General features: G+C 41.8%; 1 protein-coding gene across 3 annotated transcripts in view; it reads left to right on the plus strand.

Moving 5' to 3' along the window:
• The window catches only part of LOC141112598 (uncharacterized), a 155580-nt gene that overhangs the window by 63561 nt on the left and 71518 nt on the right, over positions 1-20501 (plus strand). For 2 of the 3 annotated variants that reach the window (XM_073605551.1, XM_073605550.1), the window contains exon 3: positions 11062-11238. The exons of the other annotated variant lie outside the window; for it this stretch is intronic. In XM_073605551.1, the coding sequence (XP_073461652.1) occupies positions 11062-11238 (177 nt within the window). The remainder of the gene's footprint in view (positions 1-11061; positions 11239-20501) is intronic. 3 annotated transcript variants of the gene reach the window in all.

The raw sequence follows: 20501 nt of genomic DNA on the forward strand, positions 1-20501 counted from the left end.
ACATGATAATATGATAGGATTAAATTACATTGCAGGGCCCGTGTGTGGACCTAACCAAGATTTTTGACAAACAGGCAATATTTCATTTGGATTGGGAACAGGTGAGCATAGGCCTGATAGTGGTATTGGAGTTGGGTTTTGTCCTGCTCCAAAGGCACATTTTCACTTGAACAATGAGTGTCTATAGTTTTATTTTGTCTATGTTTAGCTAATTTTGAAATGGCTTTTTTCAAGTTTTGGGCTGGTTTAGAAACAGGCTTTGGATCTTCAAATGAGGCCCTTCACCCAGACATTACTGTTCTTTGGCTGGGGATACAGGATGATGATGACATCACGCAACACATGGTCAACATGCCAGGATCAACACACACTGGTGGCTGAAATCATACTGCATGGGAGTGGTTTTATAATTATCAATCTGCAGGCCTCTAATGAGGGAAATGGCAGGGTCTGCATCCCAATAGATGTGATTTCACTTTGGGAGTATCTCACCAAAAATGACATTTTTGTTTCAGGAGATGCCAAAAATCGGACTTGTATCTTAGTGAAGACTTTTGGGAAAATCAGTGCGCCAATCACACAAACAGAAAATTACATTTTCAGGCGGTGTTCTGTACACCATCTGTATAATGAATACCTCCAGGTAGCCATATTGCATTTTATTTTATAAAAAATTACAGAGCTACAGATTGAAAAGGAAAGGTAATTTTTAATAACATTCATTTACAATATGACTTGAGTCGCAATTGTAAAAGCGATATCATTTTTTTTTTTATGTGCTATTTTTTTTTTTTCCATGAAAGTGCAGGAATGCATATGATGTTCTTAGGTTGAAGTGGAGAAATCCGAATGATGCCTGCAGCTGCAGGCATTATTTAGGCATCATTTTTTCCAACCGGAAATTCCCTCACATGTAAAAGCAATCATAGCAGTTCAGACGCTAGATTGCTTTTACAGGCAAGGGGAGGGGCGACCGGGGAGCCGGAGAATGATTCGGCGGCAGAGGCGGTTTACCATAGGACTGACCGTGGACCAGGTGGTCCTTTGCCATCTGTATGACCCTTGGAGGCCGCAAGCAACATCATGCAGCTCTGGCAGATGTAAACACTGTCGTTTTTTTAGCAGGAAAGCAGGAGATTTTTTTTTATCTTAGGCTTTCCAGCATAGAGGAGATATGGGGACTTATGGACCTCAGATTTTTCCATAAAGAGGACCTGTCATACCCTATTCCTATTACAAGGGATGTTTACATTCCTTGTAATAGGAAAAAAAGTGATCAAATTTTTTTTTAAGGGAAAGTGTAAAAATAATGAAAATAGAAATAAAATAAACAATAAAAAAAAAAAAATGTTTAAAGCATCCCTGTGTTCTCGCATGCAGAAGCAAACACATACATATGTTGTGCCTGCATATGTAAACGGCCATCAAACCACATAGATATCGCCGCAAACTTTCGAACAAGCATAATAATTATAGTGTAAGACCTCCTCTGTAACTCTAAACCTGTAAAAATGTACCAAAGTTTGGCGCCATTCCACAGGTGTGGGAAATTTTAAAGCATGACAAGTTAGGCATCTATTTACTTGGCGTAACATCATCTTTCACATTATACAAAAAAATTGGATTCTCTTTAGTGTTTTTTTTTTTAATTCATGGAAATGTTTTTTCACAAAAAAATTGCGTTTAAAAAATTGCTGCGCAAATACCGTGTGACATAAAAAATTGCAATGACTGCCACTTTATTCTCTAGGGTCTCTGCTAATATATATATATATATATATATATATATATATATATATATAATACCATATTTATCGGCGTATAACACGCACTTTTTCCCCCTTAAAATCAGGGGAAAATCGTGGGTGCGTGTTATACGCCGATCCCCGCCGATCCCTGCTAATTGTGAACTATCGGTGGCGATCGCCGCCGACATTCACATAGCGAGTAGTTTTAAATATGGCGCCGCGGAGTTCGGAGGGACTCGGCGAAGCTGAATGAGCGCCGCCGAAATCACAGTGAGCCGAGATACACATAGTCGAGTGTATTCGGCTCATTCCGGCGCCGCTCACAGTCACGCCCAGTCCCGCCATTGGACCTGTGTTATGTCCATCATAGGGCGGGACTGGGTGGGACTATGAGTGGAGCCGGAAAGAGCCGAATACACTCGACTATGTGTATCTCGGCTCACTGTGATTTCGGCGGCGCTCGTTGAGCTCCGCCGAGTCTCTCCGAACTCCGCGGCGCCATATTTAAAACTAAATGCAGCTATGTGTATGTCGGCGGCGATCATGGACACTGGGGGCAAGCATGGACACTGGGGGCAAGGCTGCACTGACCACTGGGGCAAAGCTGCACTGACAAGGCTGCACTGGGGCAAAGCTGCACTGCCAAGGCTGCACTGGGGCAAAGCTGACACTGAAAAGGCTGCAATGACACTAACAAGGCTGCAGATGAACACTGATGAGGCTGCATTGATGGGCATTTTAATGTGAGTTTTTTTTTCCTTAAACTTCCCTCCTAAAAGTTTTTTTCCTTAAAATTCTCTCCTAAACTTGTGGTGCGTTTTTTACGCCGGCTCGTGTTATACGCCGATAAATACGGTGTATGTATATATATATATATATATATATATATATATATATATAATGTTTGGGCGTTTTGAGTAATTTTCTAGCAAAAAAAAAATATGATTTGTACATGTAGGAGAGGAGTTCCAGAATAGGCCTGGCCTGGAAGTGGTTAAGTGAAATGTGAAAAACAATGTTGCTGACTGCATTTAGGCAAAGTACTACAAATTCACTCACATGGACACAAACAAACCCTCCTTCAATTCCTTTAGAATAACAAAAGGTAGGAATCTGCAACAAACTGTTAAAATCCCTGCAATGTACATAGATCACCCAGAGAGGAATGTTTTTTCTCAACAAAAGTGGAGTTACTCTTTGAGATCGTAATTTTTTCATGCAAAGCCACTTGTGAAAGATCCCATAATTGTGTTAGATGGTGTATTTGGTGTGTGCATATATACAAAATATTCTGAACATACTGCCAGTAAGGTACTTAAACTGCAAGAAAAAACATGTATAAATCCATTGTGCAGTCAGACTGCAAAAAGGAGATATGCCCAGATCATGCAATTATATGGAAGGCAATCCAGGCAAATATTTAAACAGTAACTTCATGTTCCGATTAACTGATGAGGCTAAAATCTCCCATGTAATTACCATGAAATAGCCATCCAACAATGCATCCAGTCAGACCGGTCTTCCCAGCAGAGAACAATCCGTTTATTAAAAACATGCCAACACAAAGCAAAATTAATGACTTTCAAAACATTTGTCAACCACGATAAGCTCTCCCAGAGTGTGAATCTACAGTGTACAAATTAAAGTCCAACTTACCAACGCAAACAAAAATTCTGCACGTGGAAAACAACAAAGGCAGCTTCCAATTTGAAGAAAAAAAAAACTATATTTAATTAGATATTTTTTATTTTGTTTTTCCCTGGAGTCTGATCAGAATGCTGGTTAGCTGCCATAGCGAGGGTTGTTTGGCCTCTCCATAAGTACAACAGGCAAACACATAAAAATGCTGTTTTAAAGCCAAGTGGTTTTCAAGTTATTTATTCTAATTACCAATAGCCATTTTGTTCAAATGTGTTGTAATACTGGAAGGATGGGAGCCAATGTGAAATGACTGGAGTTTTGAGAACTTCATGGTGTTGTAGAAAATTTATTAAGGAAAATATTTAGTGAAATCCTTTGATTTACGAGGTCTTACATTCAAGGTTTTCTTTACGATGTGACGAAAAGAAAAGAAATACAATCTGGCTTACTTTGAGTGTGTAGCACAGTAGTTGATGCCACAGTCTGGTTCATGTTCTAACTGGGTTTTAAAGAGGAAGTAAACCCTGGTGGGTTTTACTTCCTCTTTATTTCCCTGCAAAGGTAAAGCATAATGGACTACTATGCATCGCATAGTAGCCCATTATGTGTCATTTACCTGAAACCGAAGCCCGCGATGTCTCCGTTGTCCCCACTAGCAGGGAGCGTCCATCTTCGCCCCTCTTCCTTCCGGGGCCACGAACTCCGGCTCTGTGACTGGCCGGAGTTGCGTGACGTCACTCCCGCGTGCGGGAGCCGCCAGTCACGGCATGACCCCTATTAGAAACGGCACGGTGTGCCCTTTCTAAAGTGCGCATGCACCGTAGTCATCGGCGCTTGTTTTTTTAGTAAATATCTCCTAAACCGTGGAGGTTTAGGAGATATTTCAAGCACCTACAGGTAAGCCTTAATATAGGCTTACTTGTAGGTAAAAGTGGTTCTACAGGGTGTACAACCACTTTAAAGCCCTACTCCATGCACTACAAAAGAGAAAACCCCTTAAAGGCTAAGGCCCCCTTCACACTTGTACAACTTGTCCTACGACTTGGGACTACAAAGTCACATGACAAGTCGTTCCCCATGATTTCCAATGACAACTATTCATATTAGTACGACGTCAAGTCGTGCCAACTTCAAAGTAGTCCCTGCACTACTTTGGTCCAACTTTGATGCCAGTTCAGGTTCATAGACCTCAAGTCTCCTTGAAATCACGGCAAAATCGCGTCAAAATCGCGCCCGTGAAATTGCGTCAAAATCGCGCAACTTTGAAGTCGCAGTAGTGTGAAAGGGGCCTAAGTTCACGTTTTGTTTACCTTTTTTTTTTTTTCTAAATTCCAGCTCCCCTATGTACCAATATAGCATTAATGTACTTCCTTTGCAAAAATAAAACAGTGTTCCATTAATTCTACACACTCTTACCTCGCTGGCTTCATGGCTGTTTAACCGCTTGCCAAACAGCCACCATCATTATACTGAGGCAGGTCGGCATGATCCCGCGAACCATCATAGCTGTACATCGGTCCCTTGCCCGCTGCACTGCGGGGGTGCCGATGCGCGTGGCCAGCGGTCGCGATGACCGCCGGCCATGCGCAATCGCAGGCACGAGAGCCAGAACGGGGTTGTGTGTAAACACACAAATCCCTCTTCTGTGAGGAGAGGAGAGACAGATCGCGAGTTCCTACTAGCTAGTGTGCAGAATAAATGGAGAGCTGTTTTATTTTTGCAAAAAAAGTTAAGTAATGCTATATTGGTACATAGGGGAGCTGAAATTTAGGGGTAAAAAAGGTTAACCTTAACCCCGGAAAGATTTACCCCCTTAAGGACCAGGCCAATTTTTGCGATACGGCACTGCGTCGTTCCCCCTCAGATCTACAGCGACTGCACTTCCAAGTGCACTTGAAGTGCGCTTGTAGTGCAGAGTGGATTTGCCTTTAGTAAATAAACCCCTATGTCTGCTGGTTACTTGCCTTATACCCCTTTAGTAACTTCAGACCAGGCAAAGGCAATGTTTCAAAGCTTTACTGAAAAATAAGTTAACACAACAGTTCAACATGAAGTGCAGTCTTTTCCTACTGTCCCTAATTCCTAACGTCAGGCTTGTGGCTGCCCCAGCATACCTGCACAGGAAAGAGTTAATTCTTGGCAGAGTCAAGGCAGAGTCAAGTCAGAGGCGAAATGTTCAATGTCATTTAATTGGTGTGCTATTACTTTGTGGAACATTTCGCCGAATGGTTCACGAAATATCGTTGTTTTTGCGGCGAAATTGGTCCCATAGGAATGAATGGCGAAATGTTCAAAACTAGAGTGGGAGGTGACAAAAGCTGACAACCCCATAATCATACCACTCTAACTCCTCCCACAGCTTTTAAACTACATAGACATTAATATACCGAAGGTGCGGATTGTTCCCGATTGGTGTGCTATTACTTTGTGGAACGTTTCGCCAAATTTTTAATGAAATATCGTAGTTTTTGCGGAAAATTGGCCCCATAGGAATGAATGGCGAAATGTTCAATGTCATTTAATTGGTGTGCTATTACCTTGTGGAATGGTATCTTTAGGGAGGTAAAAGGTGTACTAAAGCGCTGATATGAACTAGTAAATAAATAAATAAGTGACAAATACTGGAAGATGGCCAAATAATATAGCTGCAATTATTATGTATGTGAACTGATATCACACAAAAAGTGTTGTTTATATTCAGAATGTATAATGCGCTAATATTAACCTCCCAATATAACACGGTGTAACCTCCTAATGGTTAATCAGTGAATCATGTGCAAAATAAGCAAACGGAGCCTATTATAAATAACATAACATCCTTCACCATAACAAAATCCTAAAACTAAATATCAATGTGATAATAAATTATTGAACACAATAAAAAAGAAAGAAAGATGAGATATATTAATGTGATGAACCACAGTGCACAAATATCTCAATAGGACAGCATACCGCTGTGAAGAAATGTAACATCTTTGGTGATTGATGAATTTAGACAGGTTTCAATGAGTAACCCCAGTGATAGATGGCTTGCTTATATATTCAGCTGCTCATTAGCATGGGCTGGCTTCTGGCTTTCAAAGAACTTCCGCAGTATGAAACAACAAAAAAAGAGACCATTGCGCAGATAGTATATTTAATATTCCCTATAAGCTAAGGGTAAACTTCACTCACACTTTCCAGCAGAATGAATCGCATATGTAAGGTCAGTTGCATACAGCTAACAGCTGGGATCTCCTCACACGCCAACAGTGCACACACAGCACTGCTCGTCACTGGCTCCTCCCGACCGGTTTCATCACTAGACACGTGAAACGTGAAAAAGTCACGTGTCTAGTGATGAAACCGGTTGGGAGAAGCCAGTGATGAGCAGTGCTGTTTGTGCACTGTTGGCGTGTGAAGAGATCCCAGCTGTTAGCTGTATGCAACTGACCTTACCATATGCGATTCATTCTGCTGGAAAGTGTGAGTAGACAGTCCAGAGATCTCCACTTGCTTCCATGTCCTGCGTCTAGTGGCTGCCCTGTTGCATTCTGAACACAAGAGGTCAGCCACTCAGCACTCAGAGAATGCTTTGCGCAGGACCCGGAAGCAAGTGGAGATCACTGAAGTAGCTGTGTCTACTTCAGTGGTTTCCAGCTTCCAGGGGCATTGACCAGGTATGGTATATACATAGGTCTAAGCAGGACCAATGTAACTACATATAAAATATCCATACATTGAGTTATTTTTAAAAGAGACGTATGGGAGTGTTTTTTTTTTTTTTTGTGGATTCATACTTACCTAGGTGGATGCAGCATCACTCTCATGCTGCATCTGTCCCCCAATGGCTCTAAGACTGAAAACTGAGCTATCAAAGACCACTGACTGCTCGGTTCTCAGAGCTCCTTGAGTAGAGAGCTGGTGACTGTCACTGACTCTCTGCTCCCCCCCCCCCATGCTCACTAAAGCGCTGGGCTGTGGAGAGGCAGAAGTGGCTAGCTCAGGCTCTCAGCAGCTCATTGAGAGGCTGAGCCAGGTGGCGGTCCAGGCATGTGGGCAGATCCCAACCATATGGTCACGATCATTCCGGAGCCAGGACCGGCTCTGTGACGTCAGCAGACAGCGGGCTTCAGTCTGCTGAAATCGGGTCACAGGAGTGCAGAACGAACTGCTCTTCTGTGATCCACAGCAGAAGTACAGCCAAACGAGCTTTGGCTCTACTTCTCCTTTAAATATGTTTCTTTGGACAATATATGGACAAAGCATAGGTTCTGTAAAAAGTGAAGTTTTAGAGGATTTCACAAAGTTTTCCAATCTTTCAGTGCAAAGGCTCAAACTAATGGATACTTGATGTACACGAAATAGAACACAGAACAGGTTTAAACGTTTGCATATTAATGCAAATGTAGTGAAGACCGATGTTCTTTTGTACTTTATAATTCATTTTATTTCAGTTTTTCTTGAATTTCTGGGCTCAAACATTCTTTTTATTCTGCATCCTTTTTATGTTGTATATAGTCACCAAATGGTTTGTGTTTATGTCTTTATTTTATCCATGTGTTCCATGTGAATGGTTGTTTACAACATGTTCTTATTTTTAAACTTTTTTGTGGCTTTAGAAAAATGTTCTCTCACACTAAAATACTGTAAACTGATGTTTCATAAAAAGTTCACCAAAGCTGACTTTGTGTCTGTCAGTATTAAATGCTTGCAACCCTTATTAAATATCAGCACAGCTCACTGTGCCCATTGCTCAAAGCTGCCTGTGCATGGGATGAGCTTTTTTGGACAATGTTGAAGATTTCCTTTTAAAGCCAAACAGTCCCACAACCAGCCCACGTTTGAACACTTGCTGGAGAGAGAAAGTGTTGCTGGATGCAGCTCTCATAGTTCTGAACTGCAGTCTCCTGTCTGGTATAGGTGTTTTTCTTAAATCATATAAAAATGTGTGTAAAGAGCGCCTACCCAAAAAAATTGTGTATCTTTTTCTGTGAAGCTGCCCCTTTAAAACGTGATCACACACCCTCATATGCAAAAAGAAATGTAAAAAGTAGGAGCTGCCACAATACATCTAATAAACCATTACCCCAAAATTAAATTTTATCTTGCAAGATCCAAACATATAACAAAAAAAATGTGCATCAAAAAATGTCCAAAACTACAGAAACTCGCAAAAGATAATCCATCCCCACACCAAGTGAGCTTTCAGATCTTCCACATCTTCCTCCTAAGTAGTGCATCAAACAACCACCTCTAAATAAATAAAGGTCAGAAAATGATTGTTTAAAAAACTCAGGATGTCATCAGTCAATGTGATCTTTAATTGGCAAGTTGTTCTCTGTTAATTGTTAATAGACTTGTTTCACTATCTCAGAGTCTTCAGGAAGCAAGGAGCTTCCTGAAGACGCCAAGATAGTGAAACTAGTCGAGGCTGCATTATTGCTGTCACTTCTGGTCCTGTTCTGATGTCAAATCTGGGGCCTGAACTTCCGGGTTGTGGAGTCTAATGTGCGGTGAGACAGGAGCAAGTGCATAGTAAGGCTGTTTTGGTGCTGATTTTGGGCACAATTAAATGTGAGTGGGCACCCTCCTCTTCTCAGGTCCCATCCCGGAACTCCTGGCCCCTCCTTCCTTCCGGGTGTCCCCACAGCAAGCTTGCTCTGGGGGCAACCAAGCAGGCTAGCTCCCGAGCCACGGCTCTGTTTGTCCATTCACACATGGAGCCGCTGCTCGGCAGCCAAACCAAACTGAGCATGTGCAGAGTGACTCCAAAGGCTCTGTCTTATCAGGAGATGGATTAGGGACAGTGGAAGGGGAGGATCAGAGAAGACAGTATCAAACAGCCTTTTTACACATTGCACAGAATTAACAACTTAGGTTCTACAGTGAGTATAACAAGCACGCTTTATTGCATATACAGACTGATTTTACTGTTGTAGGTTTAGTAACACTTAGTCCATTTAGGTCCTGTCAAAGTTCCTAATCTCCCAAAACATGTTGGCTGCTTTATGTGATCATACTATGAACTAATAAAGTAGAACTAAAGGCAAATGTTGTTTTTTTTAAATTTTGGATCGAGTAAGGGAGGGTTATAGCCCCTGTCAGATTTTTTTTGCAATCTGTGTCCCTTTGGGGAGATTTCCTTTCACTTCTTCTATCATAGCCAAAAAAAAAGGAGTGAGGGGAAATCACTCCAAAGTAAAAGGAATTCCTGGTTGTCACAAGGGTCACAAGAAGTAGTGGAAGATTCCCCCTCTCATTGTTCTGGTGACAACCCAAAGCTTGGGTTGTTCTTTCAAATTCACTCTCGGTGATAATGGTAAACTGGACAAATAGAGAGAATGACTCTCCCTAACGGGGGGGCACAGACATCAGTGAAAACCTGACAGGTGTCCTAATCCCTCTTCACTCTAAACAAAACTTAAAAAAAAAAAAAAAAGGGAGGTTTTGCGTTCAGTTATACTTTAAAGCATTTTGGATGCTTGCCATTGGATTTGGTGCTCCTGTTTGTTTTTTTGTTTTTTTATAGTTTTAATCTCTTTCTCTTTCCCACCAAAGGAAAGCCTCCTCTGGTGTTTAATGTGAGCAGCCTCACCAGAGCCAATGAGCCTGTCAATTGATTATGTTCTCTTCATGAATAAGTGTTGAAGTCCGTCTTGGATATGTCTTTATGGCGCTCTAAAAACTTGACAAAGGTTCTAGAATGGGAATGGGAATGTTTTGCCAGTTGCAGAAGCAACCCAGTTGAGCAAACAACCAGTGGCATCTCCAGCTTTCATATTTAGGGGGGGCACATGGGGGGACAGGGACAAAAGTAGGGGGCAACTATAAAATGTAAATTTAAATATATATATATATATATATATATATATATATATATATATATATATACATATATATCCTGGGGCCCTTTACTACGATCCCACAACGGGCCCTTTCACATGTTCTGCAGTGAGCTCCCTTCCTACTGTATTGCCCCCCCCCCCCCGGGTGGCAAAAAACAAGAGATATATGTCACCAGCATACCAAGAGAATATAAGGGTCCAAAGCAGTGGGAGAACTATCAGGGTTGCAAAGGTTGTCTTGCCACCGGGCCCTGGTGTTCTGCCACTGTGGGGTTCCCCAGCCTCCTCTTGCTGTCCTGCCCCTGCTATTGACAGCGCTGGTCTGGCATCTCTTGGAACTTACAGGCTGGTTCTCCTGTCCTAAGAATGGGAGAAATCAGTCTGTTTTTTCAGTAACTGAGAGTCCTAGTGGAGTCCTTCCTGCAACTCGCCCTTCTCCCTGCCAATGAGGATGCAGGGGAAGGAGCAGATCGGGCGGCCGTGGTTGTGTGAGCGCTCGCATTATGCAGTGTCAGTGAGCAGAGGGAGGGGGGAGGAATCACCCGCAGGAGCTGACTGGGGACGCTCTCCCTCTTAATAGAGATTGTGTTACTCCAGCGGCGGCCCAAGTAAGATGCGGCGCATCCACTACTAATAGAAACAAAAAGACATTGCCTTTTTGTAAAAAAAAAATATATTTTTTTAATTGAGGGGGCACATGGTGGGGCACAGCATAATGTTGGGGGGGGGGGTCAGGGGCCCCTCTGCCCCCCCCCCAGTGACGCCATTGCAAACAACATATAGTACTCTCAAAACTCACAGCCTGAATTTCTGAAACTAGAAATGATTTGATTGCATGTGTTTAGTTTACAGAGGAGTACATCAGGAAGATGTCACAAGATGCATGGCCCAGAATCCTTATAGTTGCTGATGGATCTTGTGGAGAGTCAAGCTTTCTGCTGGGTGTCAACTCAGAATACATTGTGGAATCCTGTAATGCATACGGGGCCAATGCAGCATTTGAAAGATTAGACCAGCGGCAGGTAAGGAGTTTAATATTATTAATAAACGTTAAACAGTTAAACTAAACTGAAACCGATCTGGCCTTAAAAGTGACTAAGATAACAACAGCCCTGGCAAATAAGAATCTTGTGGTACCTCCAAGTACCTATACTGGTTTTCAAGTTGATACCTATGTTTCTGTTGAGCCCCATGGATACCAGGTCCAGGCTATACAGGACAACAACTAAAACCTAAACCCCAACCCTCCTGATGTTATGACCTCTCCAGTCATTTAGCTGTTAAATGCCAGAGTTTAAGTGAGAATTATGGGCACTTGGCAGTTGAATGATGGGGGAGCCTTATAACAGGATGAGGAGAAAAATACTACAAGAAAGACAAACAACAAAGGTCGCATTGGCCTAGTGAATTATTCCACGGATACTTTATTACAAGTCAAATACAAATTATATACTCACAAACCATGTGAGTTCACAGCACATCAAGCCATTGGGTCGTAGCCCAGTGGTAAGTAAGACCCTGAGTGTTGCAATATCAAAGAGACTCAAACCCTCTTCATAGTCAAAATGATTATTTCTTGACTTTGAAGAAGAGGGTTCGCCCTCGAAATGCATAACGTAATTTGGATCCTAGACGGCATCTCTTTGATGTTGGAACACTCAGGGTCTTACTTACCACTGTGTCACTAGCTAGTGGCTTGATGTACTGTGAACGTACATGATTTGTGTGTATATATTTTTTTATTTGGCCTGTAATAAAGTATTCATGGGATAATGCACTAGGCCAGTGCGCTCTTTGTTGTTTTTTTTGTTGCAGTGCTCTTTGGACCACCCCAGTCATCTGAGGGCTGCAAGGCCTGGGTCATCCTCTGACAGTGCCTTATAAGGAGTGCGCCTGTGTTTTCGTCCTTAGTCCACCACACTCATGAGCAGGAGGTGTTAAAAACGTTTTTCTTGTGGAAAGAAAAATAATGACCTGTAAACAAGTTGAAGCCTTGTATGCAGCCTTGGCCTATTATTCAATAGGATCCAAGGAGGACACTCAACTAGGATCGAGACATGTACTTGTGGACGCTACAGTATTCCTGCACTTCAGCTACCTTAGGCCCTTTTAGGGCCAGGCCAGGTGTACATTAAAATAAGCCTACTTGCTACTAAGTGATGAAGCATTGCACACTTGAGTAGAATAATAAAGCAGACCCCTATAGATGCCTGCATATACCTTGCATGTACCTTAGATTTCCTTACCTTAGCACCAAGCATCCAAACCCAAGGTGCTTATTATAAAAACTGTGGAAATGTCCAACAGGAAGCTGGCATTTTAATTCAGTGCCCAGAATTTGAGAACTTCAAGGGTCCTCTGCAAGGAACTAAGGTACACCCAATTACTCCTAGCGTGCTTGTTTAAAACATCTTTTGCCACTTTACAAAGTTGTCAGTAGTGACAAATTCACTTTCTCTCCATTTCATTTGTATCCCAATATTAGTTATTACTGGTGTAAGCAATTTTAGCTGTTGCTTGTGTGATCTGAGCCCCTGTTTTGTCACATTCGGCTACCCATCACATTTTGCTACCCACTGGAGTGCGCATGCGCGACACCGCCATATGCGTTCCAACACTGTTGTAAGACACCACTTTGCCACAGAGCCCCCCCTCGCGGGCTCGCTTCGCTCTCCACGCTTTGGGCACAGCCTCGCTTCGCTCTGCATAATTATAATCTAACTCTATGTCCACTTAGATGGTGGGGCTTGAACCTGGACTCAGGGGTGTGGCCACAAAATTCTGCGCAAGCGCAGATCTCCACGGCGTCGCGCATGCACAGTCCAGCGGGTAGCCAAATGTGATGGGTCGCCATATGTGACGAAACACCCCAAATAGTTTGTCCATGGAGGTGCTGGGCATCAAATCTCCAATATATTTAGAACTTACATTAAAACACAGAAATACCAAGTAGATTTTGCTTTGACCAAAGTTCTTCTTTGGGGCTTATTCATACCAGAAGCTGCGTATTTTTGCATGTGCGCTGATGTGCTTTTGATGCATGTTTTTACATGCATTTGCGGTGCATTTTTTTCCCAAGCTTGCATTTCCTTTGAGGTCACTTCTGCCTTCCATCTTCTTTGGGCTTTTATGAGCACTACACTGCATTGTGGTGCATTTACGTGCATTTACATACATCTGGGCGTGTTTCTGCATATTTGCAGAAAAATGTAGCTTGCTGTACCATTTTTCACTGCACCGTAAGGGCCCTTTCACACCGAACGCAGTTGGATGCAGTTTACTGCAGTTGGATGCATTTTGAACAGCACTCCAACTGCACAGACAGCCCAAAATCAAGATAATCTTATGGGCATAGTACACATCATTGCAGTGCAGTTCAGTGCAGTTAAAACAAAGTAGTGCATGCTGAATTTTTCTGCACTGCAAATGCAGGGAAAACACTACAAATTTGCTTCAAATGCACCGCACTGTGTCCATTTAAGCCAAGAAAGCCAAGCCCAAAAATATATACAAAAATGCACTGAAAATGCAGTGTTAAAAGCAGAGCAAAACGCATGCAAAATGCGCATGCCAAGCACGCGTCAAACGCGTTTCAGATGCATGTAAACATGCAGTCAAAAATGTGCAGTTATGTGCAGTTTCTGTTGTGAATGGACCCTAATGATGTGATCTATGCCCATACGATAATCTAGATTTTGTACTGTCTATGCAGTGGGAATGCAGTCAAAAAAGCAACTGCATTTGGTGTGAATGGGCCCTTAGATCAGTATTAAACCCAAAACCAAATATAATATATTGCAGCTTAACAACCATTAGATGTGGTGGCTGCATTAGTTGTATTTTTTCCCCCTGTGTTTTCACCTGGTGATCTGGACAGTAACATACCTCCTGTATTGTAGTGCCCACACTCTGGATGAAGGAGCTCAGGGGTATCTTTGGACAGCAGCATTGAAGAGAGTGTTAAATGTACCAGCAGATTTAAAGAGGAGGGCCCATTAAAAAAAAAAAAAAAATTAAAAGTCAGCAGCTACAAATACTACAGCTGCTGACTTTTAATTGGACACTTACTTGTCCCGGGGTCCAGCGATGCGGGGGAACGAAGCCCCGCTCGCCTCCCCCTCCGTTCAGCGGCGCCGGCATTGCAACTGTGGGCGCCGGGCTGTGGCTTCACCCACTGCGCATCCGCGCCCGGGATTGGCCGCTCAGTCACCTGGGACCTGTAATGGGTCCCAGGTGATTGACAAGAGGGAGGGAACAGAGCTGAGTCCTTCCTGTGCCGAGGAGGAAGTGATGTCACCAGCCCAGGCACTGAAAGAGGCAAACTAAGAGGGACCCCCTAGCAACAGGCATTCCAAGGTGAGTTAAAAAAAAAAAAATTCCAAATGTTTTGTTTATTTTTTTTTAGGAATTTTCATGTATTTTTTATTTTTTGGGTGGAACACCACTTTAAGTACACTGACAAATGGAAGCCAAACTCCAGCTAATACTAGCAGTTTCAGCAAACTTTTTTCTCCTTTTTGGGTATGGATTTTACATAAATAAAAAAAGCTGATTATTGTAGGTACCCCTGTCAGTGGTAAATGGTTTGTCTCATCTCTGTAACTGATACATTTACTGGAGAACTTGTTCTTTTTTTAAAAACAAAAGACATACTGGCTGAATCACCAGATGAAAATAAAAAAAAAAAAACTAAAAAAGGAAACGAATGCAGCAATCACATCTAAGAATAGGTAAGCTGCAATATAATAAATGTTTGCTTTAATACCACTTTAATATTTAGGATGTTTCATGAAAATTATGGAGTTTGCAGGAAATCACACTCTCAAACATTTCCCTGTGCACAAATAATTTGGTTAGACATTCAATTGTATTCAAATACTTTCCTAAATGTATTAATTGCACACACAAACATCCTGCTTACAGGAAATTGGATTCACTACAACACATTTTCATATTGTCCATATGTAACTCCTAATATATTCTGTAGATATGCCCTTGTGTTTTTCAATCATCAAACAAATTTCATTAAAGCAACCGTCTCCTTTGCCAGTGTTTACAGAAAATCTGGCAAAGGAAAACTGTAAAGTAACCAAAACTCTGCAGTCTGTCTGTGAATATTATTTTTCGGATAATCTGGACCACGCTCCCGGGTATCCTGCCTAGGCGACAATGACATCCTCAACCTGCCTGCAGCTGCAGCCCCCTGGGAGGCCATACACCAGTAGAATGTTTTTTTTTTTTTTTTTGCAACATTTGTGTAATTTTCTAATGGTTATTGGGATCAAAATTTGTTTGTTTTCGACCATAGTGGAAAGAAAAATCAAAGGACCAGGATGACATTTTTTTTTTTTTAAAACACAAAAAATTCTAACTGTGAATGTAGTTTTCATTCAGAAATAATCATACGTATTTAATGAAACCTGTTTAATACTTCTGGGATTATATTCAAATAGCAGGTCTGGATGAAACTTTGAGGGCTTTCAAATGAAATCCTTTGACTCAGTGGGGTTGATTTACTAAAGGCAAATAGACTGTGCGCTTCTGCATGTGCAACGGCACCAGAGCTTAGTAAAAGTGGAAGAGCTCTGTTGACTTCCATCATCCAATCATGTGCAAGCAAAAATGCTGTTTTTTTCCCCGCCTTGCGTGTGATTGGGTGTTCTTTGTAAAGCGAAGCTTTACCTCATTTACTCAGCTCTGGAGCAACTGTACTTGCAAAAGTGTACCGTCTATTTGCTTTTAGTAAATCAGCTTCAACGAGGGCAAGAAAGACTGTCTAATGAACATTACGGTTGATTTACTAAAACTGGAGAGTGCAAAATCTGGTGCAGCTCTGTAGAGAAACCAATCAGCTTCCATTTTTTGTGTCAAAGCTTATTTGAACAAGCTGAAGTTAGAAGCTAATTGGCTACCATTTTCAGCTGCACCAGATTTTTCACTCTCCAGTTTTAGTAAATCAAACCCATAGTTTCAACGAATGTTTGAGCAAAAATTGAACCAAGTACAGCCAGCCTTATGCCGCGTACACACGATTGTTTTTTCCGACAACAAATGTTGGATGTGAGCTTGTTGGCGGAAAGTCGGACCGTGTGTACGCTCCATCATCATTTGTTGTCATACTTTCTGCCAACAAATGTTGGCTAGAAACAAAATAAGTGTAGCGCTATTAGATGAAAAAATGTCCAGTATGGAAAACGTTAAACCAACAGTTTCAAGTATAAATGATGTGGAGAAATCATCAATATGTACATAGATAAAGAATCCTCAAAGAAACACTTCAAGCAAGGATGTATGTCATCTGAGGTAAACGCAGACACACCAGCACCAAATGTGAAGAGGCTTACCGGACGAGGTGGACCCAAAGGGGCATACGCCGGAATGGGTCAGATAGGCTTAGGTGGTGAGTAGTTGAAGATGGCCCAGGAAGGCGATGATGGTGGATGGACCCACGTGTTGTTGTATCTCTCAAGGCGATGCAGGGATCCAGAGAAGTGTGTGGGACGGACCACACATCGTTATCCCCCTCAAGGTGATGTTTAAAGATCAAATGAAGTGGGTGAAAAATGGAAAAAAGGGAATGGCCATATAGTGTGAATCCGTTTAAGAAAAAAATGTATTAAAGTAAAATAAAAAGATATACACTCACATATAGATCGATATAAAAACAGCGCTGTGAATAAAATGTGGCGACAGTATGGTCCTACCCCACGCGTTTCGTCTTCATAGACGTCTATGAAGACGAAATGCGTCGGGTAGGACCCCACTGTCGCCACATTTTATTGACGGCGCTGTTTTTATATATTTTACTTGAATAAAATGTGGCAACAGTATGGTCCTACCCGATGCGTTTCGTCTTCATAGACGTCGTCTATGAAGACAAAATGCGTCGGTTAGGACCCCACTGTCGCCACATTTTATTGACAGTGCTGTTTTTATATCGATCTACATGTGAGTGTATATCTTTTTATTTTACTTTAATAAATTTTTTTCTTAAACGGATTCACACTATATGGCCATTCCCTTTTTTCCATTTTTCACCCACTTCATTTGATCTTTAAACATCACCTTGAGGGGGATAACGATGTGTGGTCCGTCCCACACACTTCTCTGGATCCCTGCATCGCCTTGAGAGATACAACAACACGTGGGTCCATCCACCATCATCGCCTTCCTGGGCCATCTTTAACCACTCACCACCTAAGCCTATCTGACTCATTCCGGCGTATGCCCCTTTGGGTCCACCTCGTCCAGTAAGCCTGTTCACATTTTGTGGTGGTGTGTCTGCGTTTACCTCAGATGACATACATCCTTGCTTGAAGTGTTTCTTTGAGGATTCTTTATCTATGTACATATTGATGATTTCTCCACATCATTTATACTTGAATCTGTTGGTTTAACGTTTTCCATACTGGACATTTTTTCATCTAATAGTGCTACACTTATTGTGTTTCTTTCTGTTTTGCTTTGTTGGTTGTGTTAGCTGCTTACCCCTCTTTCTTTAAGGCAGCGCAGAATTGTTTTGTATATATAACAAATGTTGGCTAGCAGGTTCTCAAATTTTCCGCCAACAAATTTTTGTTGTCGGACTTTCCGATCGTGTGTACACAAGTCCGTCGCACAAAAGTCCACGCAGGATCGGAATCAATTACGAGCCAGAAGCGCTCGGTCTTGTAAAACTAGCGTTCGTATTGGAGATATCACATGACTATTGAACTTCCTTTTTATCGGCTTGCCGTACGTCTTGTACATCACTACGTTCGTAATTGTTGGCCAACATTTGTGTGACCGTGTGTATGCAAGACAAGTTGGAGCCAACAACCTTGGAGTCAAGTTGGAGTCAACAACCCAACCTTCAAACAAAATTCCACGGTTTTGTTGACGGAAAGTCCGATCGTGTGTACGGGGCATAAGTCTACAAATGCAGCCCATAGTGCTGGGTCTTCCAAGGTACACAGCCGTTAATTTAAAAAGGAAGGCATACAGTATAGCAACACCTTGTAGTATCTGCTATTACCCAGCTTAGTAGATTTTGTAATGACTTGTTCACTTAACCTGAAATAGAACTCTCTTAGTTTTAGGGAAATTTAGTTTGTGGCTCCTCTGTAGCCAGTGGAGCAAGGTTTAATTGCTTTTGGCTGTTGTGGGTTCTGCTAGTTGCAGGCTCAGCTGCTCTCCACTGGTTTCTGGAAGGTTCCAGAATTTAGTGGGTGGAAAAAGCAGACCCTCACATGCATTTTCATACAGCCTCAGACAATTCCTGGCAGGAGTGATTGGCCAGTAGGGGGCTGAGGTGTGTATAAATGGGCAGGGGCCTGGAACATCTTGGTCCTTGTTCCTATGGGAGAAGACACAGCCATTTGGATCCCAGCTCCAGATAGATCTAGGGGATCTGACCTGGATGCAACCAGTACAGAAGCTGGTTGGTATTGCAATAAAGCATTGAAGTACACAGGGCACAGTGAGAACAAGCCTAAAAGATCCTAGAGACTGTCTTGCTACCTTTTTGGAGAGCTCACTCCAGTTTGCCTACTCAGGTTTTACCTTCGCAATGGGATTCACTGAGTTTTAGTTCACTAGACACTGATTGGGAGTGGCTGCACCCTAATGAGACAGTTTGTTTAGAAGTGTCCTCCATTGTCTTTCTGCTAGTTTGGAGTATCCTAAAGCTCACCCGCATCCTACACAAGGTAAACCAGCCAATACACTTCAAAAAGACCTGCACTGCCTGCTTTCTGAGTTGAGTGACTGTGATCTGCTGTGTGCCTGGCTGCCATGTGCCTCGCAGGGAAAGGAACCTGGGATATTACAGCCAGCCCACATACCTCCCTACCTTTTGAGATGGGAATGAGGGACACCTATCAGCAAAAGTATGCAGGCATAGGACACCCCCCTCTCACGCCCCCTTGAAGGAGAATTGTACAAAAAAAAAACAAGATTGGTTAAACCCACAAGTGCTTTTTTATCACTACTATTCCGTTATAGTGGCTTTTGGAATTTACAAATGCAGCAATTTAGAAATCAGATGAAATATTTAGCACTGGAAAACACTTTTTGATAGATAAAAAGTGCATTTTATACACTTCTATATAGATCAGACCAAAATGAGGAACAAATGAGGAGGAATGAGGGACAGAGGGACATTGCTCCAAATCAGAGACAGTCCTTCAAAATCAGGGAAACTTGGGAGCTATGAGCCAAGTCTGGGGTCTGTGCTACACTGATAATATGTAAGGTAAATGGTTATGTTTATCCTTACTGGAGTTCAACTGAAGTAGACAGGCCAAGTTGAACACAGTATAAGTGGAATATGGATTCTATAAAAGTGTCTTATAACAGACTCCAGTGACCTCTGTTATATCTTTGTTTAAACAAAGTGTGTGTTCGGTCTCCTTATTTGTCCATACATTCAGTGAAGATTTATAGAGAAAATGTAAAGAGAATAATGTTTAGTTCAGGCTCTTGTAACAAGTTACATAATGGACATGATCATTGTAAAAATAAAACTCCTTCGACTTCTATTGCGAGTGAAGCCGATGTGGGATTATTCAGACAGCTTGACGTGTCAGTGTTGATTCATTGCTTGTTTTAATAGAATGCATGGATAGATCTTTGGGGTGCCACGGTTAAGACACTAAGGTGTTTGTTTTGGCAACATAGAAAGTACATCTTAGGAGAGAGAACAGCATGATAGGATTCCTCCAGGCAATGCGACGAGAAATGCTTTTATCAAAGTTCATCTTCTATCGTTATAGGGAAGTAAGGATTATAAAACATAATGGCTGATAACCTACAATTCATATTCTCTTTTTTGATTAAAGAGTACCTGTCAGTAGAGAAATATTGGAGCTGCCATTGCTGACTTGATCTTGAAGGTGCAGACTTATCTTTGTTGTTAGAAAAACATGAAAAAACACGCTATTAATCTTAAAACGTACCAAGCAACAACTTTTCTGTGAGATACTGACACAGTGACAAAAATTAAACTTAGATAAGCTGCACTAAAAAAATGCATTACATATATAAATACAAAACATATATAACAAAGGTGTAATAATCCAGTGAAGAATGATCAAATAACTGAAAGTGATCCAAAGCTAATTTGAATTAACAGTGAAAACTATTTACCCAATAAAGTCCAGTACTATAAATGCTCTAGTGAAAACTGCTCAGTAATTCCGATACATCTTCACCACCATCCAACACCTTTGAAAAGTGATCATGTGAATAGACACCACCTACAATGGCTGAAAAAGGGCTTGCTTACCGGATCAGATAGACCTCTCAA

Source organism: Aquarana catesbeiana, linkage group LG11 (assembly GCF_042186555.1).
Source record: "Aquarana catesbeiana isolate 2022-GZ linkage group LG11, ASM4218655v1, whole genome shotgun sequence".
Classification (NCBI taxonomy): domain Eukaryota; kingdom Metazoa; phylum Chordata; class Amphibia; order Anura; family Ranidae; genus Aquarana; species Aquarana catesbeiana.